Consider the following 3781-nt stretch of genomic DNA (forward strand, 5'->3'; position numbering starts at 1 on the left):
TAGAGATGTTCTGGCTAAACATCAAGGAGAGATTACTTACGATTCCTTGAAAGATATGACGTATTTGGAACAAGTGATAAGTGAATCTCAGAGAATGCATACATTGTTGGATATAATGGGAAGAATGTGTACCAATAGCATTCAATTGAAAGGTAACGATGGTCTAACTTGCACAGTGGAACCAGGTACTAAAATAATTTTACCGATTCACTCGTTGCAAAGAGATCCTAAATATTGGACCAATCCGGAAGCATTTGATCCAGATCGATGGACTGAAGAAAGGAAATCCGCAATAACCAAATATGCCTTTTTACCATTCGGTGAAGGTCCAAGAATTTGTGTTGGCCTTAGAATGGCATTGTTACAGGTCAAAGCTGCCATTGCGACCCTGTTAATGAAATATAGAATAGAACGAAATCCTAGGACTACTTATCCAGTTAAAATCGGCCTTTTGGGTGTACTGTCAACACCTACAGACGGACTCTGGGTTTATCTGAAACGTCTCTGAAGTAAATCTAAACTAAAGCCGCAGACGAAATCTAAACGGAACCAGAACACAACCAGGATCCAACTCAGGATGCAACTCAGACGCAATCAATATTCAATTCCTTAGATTTTCATTGAAACATCCATGAATACATCGAAATACTTAGATATATATTGTAATTGACAAGTTCTTTAGAAATATATTAGAAAATAGTTTATTTTATCGTTAACTAATATTATTTAACAATGGTTTCCATAATAATCATTTAACTGTATTGCATCTGGAAGTTTTCTTTTTTTTTTTCTTTTTTCCCGCTTCATCTAATCAATCATGAGTGTAAGGAATGCAGGAATAAAAATAATTTTTGAATCGTTTTTATATAATCGGACGTTGTTATCACAATTCAAAGGAAATAATTCAAATAGCAATATCTCAAGAAAAAATGACCTACTATCGGGAGTCGAGAGTTACAGAGAACAACGAACGCTTTTTATTAGACGAAGGAAATTATCAAGATCTGCGGAATACAAAACGGGATTGTAGTTGCAGTTGTGTACACGGGTTCATAGTTGTATTAACGAAATATACCCAGTGATCCATAAACTCGAATCGGATTAGTTTCGTCCTTTGTCCTATATTCCTACCTAACGATCCTGATTAATTCCTGATGAAACAAAATTCACAAGGAATTCTCTTCTCGACCAAAAATACTTACATCCTCTTACGTTATTATTACTATTGAACAAAAAAAAAAAAAAAATAATCGTTTCGTCCATTAACAAATTTTTCAATACGAAAATTAATATTTCAATAATAATTATTAATTCGCAATGTCACTTTTCATTCGATCGAACGAAATATATATTTTTAATTCTTTCTTACAAAATTTTTGCACACCTTTTTTTTTACATCGATTAAATCGTTAATGAAAAACAAAATATATATATATATATATATAGATATATATATATATATATATAGATATACATTCACGATAATAATTGTTGATGCAATAATAATTACATAAGTGATCGTCTGTTCAGTTACTTCTTCATGTACGCAATTTTCTTTCTTTTTTTTTTTTTTTTTTTTTTTTGTATAACGTTATCACTAATTCTTTTATTTCTATTATAATTATTATCCTTAAATACAGATATTGAAGTAAATCTAAAATATGAGTTACGTATAGAACTATATAGAGATCTCGTTCGATCACTCCATTTTGTAACAAACAGTTTTGTTAATTTACAAAAAAGACAACTCACCAAAACTTTCATAAAGTTCACCAGCTGACGCTTGCATTAGACGAATTGAGTCTGCAAAATCGAATAAAAAAAAATATATATATACATATATCAAACCATTACGTATGTGTAACAAAATAAATAAAATAGTACACCATATATGTATATATACGATACGATATAAACAACAATGTCGAAAAAATGATAAGAACGAAACATAAATTAATCCTAATGATACCGCAATTTTATTACTACTACTCTATCTCATGTTAGTAAACGTTATGGAAAAGGCAACGGAGCAAATTGATACGATTAAAATTAAATGTGTAGTCGTTCAAAACGTAATACGTCAAGAAAAACAAAAAAAAAAAAACAAAAAAAAAAGAAATGATTGCCATTATCATTCTACTCTCTCACTCACACACACACACGCACACACACATATACATAATCTTCTACTCCGTCCATTTATGAATCGTTGTGATTTTATAGTAACACATCTATCTAAAGGTCACTTCTATTTACGACCATCAGCATTGAACGAGATTATGACCTCACGTATCGCACGAACACATAAATCAAACCACACACGAACGCATTATATCTCACCCTACTGATCGAGCAGTATGTCGAACAGTACCACGCGAAATTGCGACGCGAGATATACTCTCCTACGTTTGCTTGAAACAAAGTATTTGACCCGAACGAACCCAGTTTAACATTAATACTCTCCCCTCGATTTCATTTGCAAGACGAATGATTAATTGAAAAAAGAAAAGAAAAATATCATGAGTTTGTTATTACTCGTACTCGTACTGTGCGGATTATTGGCACTGTATATTTATTGGCGCAAGATAAATAATTATTGGGATGGACAAGGTATTCCGCAGCCATCGTATTCCCTACCAATCGTTGGTCACCTCTTGCCATCGTTATTATTGCAAAAAAATATGCGCCAATTAGCAGTGAGTTGGTACGAGAGTTACAAGAAAAGCAGTATGATTGGTTTTTATGATGGCACGTCACCGGCATTGTTGATACGGGATCCTGAATTAGTTAAGACGGTACTGCAAACGAATTTCTCGAATTTTTCAGAAAACTCGGTGAAGGTCGATAAGAACTTGGATCCATTGTTGGCCAAGCATCCATTTGTAATGAAAGGCGAGGAATGGTTGGTAGGTAGGAAAAGATTGACCTATGCGTTCTCGAGCATGCGATTGAAAATATTGTCGGAGACCGTACGCAAAGTCTGCAAGAAGTTCGACGATTATTTGTACAAGAAGATCAAGGAGGATCAAAGGGTCGAATTCGAGGCTAAGGATCTATCGGGTAGATTTACAGGCGAGGTCGTCGCCAACGCAGGATTCGGTATCGAAGGATTTTGTTTCGAGGATAATTACAATCCGCAATCGTTTCACGAGAAGGGTAAGAAGATATTCAAGACTACCTGGTTTCAGGGTGCATTGCAATCAATAATGTTCTTCCTGCCATTTCTAAATAATTATTTAAAAATACGATTGATACCGCAGGATATCGATCATTTCTTTAGAACGATCGTTAAACAGGTAATAGAGAAGAGACGAGAGGAGACCGAAAAACGAAACGATTTCTTTCAATTAATGGTCGACCTTGAAAAAAGTGAAGGTCAGAAGTTCGACGAGGAATCATTGGCGGCTCACGCACTTGCTTTCTTCGTCGATGGTTACGAAACATCAGCGGTGACCTTAAGCTTCATCTGCTTCGATTTGTCCGTACATTACGATATACAAGAAAAACTGAGGAATGAGATCAAAGACGTACTGGCTAAACATCAAGGAGAGATAACGTATGATTCCTTGAAAGAGATGACGTATCTGGATCAAGTGATAAACGAGTCGCAAAGATTAAATGCTATAGGAAATACAATGAGACGCATGTGTACCAATAAGATTCAATTGAAAGGTAACGATGGTCTAACTTGCACAGTGGAACCAGGTACAAAGGTTATTATATCGACTCACTCGTTGCAAAGAGATCCTAAATATTGGACCAATCCGGAAGCATTTGATCC

The 3781-nt window shown here is 34.6% G+C and overlaps 2 protein-coding genes across 3 annotated transcripts in view; one reads left to right on the plus strand and one right to left on the minus strand.

Annotated features, from left to right (window-relative positions):
- LOC122637315 (cytochrome P450 6a2-like) overlaps positions 1 to 3781 on the minus strand; it is a 10573-nt gene that overhangs the window by 3258 nt on the left and 3534 nt on the right. The window lies entirely within an intron of this gene.
- Positions 2505 to 3512, plus strand: LOC122637317 (probable cytochrome P450 6d5). Its single transcript, XM_043829351.1, has 2 exons — positions 2505 to 3156; positions 3297 to 3512. Exons 1-2 carry the CDS (start codon positions 2520 to 2522, stop codon positions 3362 to 3364), a joined length of 705 nt encoding a protein of 234 aa, XP_043685286.1. The 5' UTR covers positions 2505 to 2519; the 3' UTR covers positions 3365 to 3512.

The sequence above is a fragment of the Vespula pensylvanica genome, chromosome 25 (assembly GCF_014466175.1).
Source record: "Vespula pensylvanica isolate Volc-1 chromosome 25, ASM1446617v1, whole genome shotgun sequence".
In the NCBI taxonomy this organism is placed as follows: Eukaryota; Metazoa; Arthropoda; class Insecta; order Hymenoptera; family Vespidae; genus Vespula; species Vespula pensylvanica.

Excerpts from the sequence above, each read along its gene's own strand:
- LOC122637317 (XM_043829351.1), top strand. The coding sequence starts at position 2,520 with ATGAGTTTGTTATTACTCGTACTCGTACTGTGCGGATTATTGGCACTG. Across the intron at positions 3,157-3,296 it reads GCAATCGTTTCACGAGAAGG|GTAATAGAGAAGAGACGAGA; the intron begins GTAAGAAGATAT and ends ATCGTTAAACAG.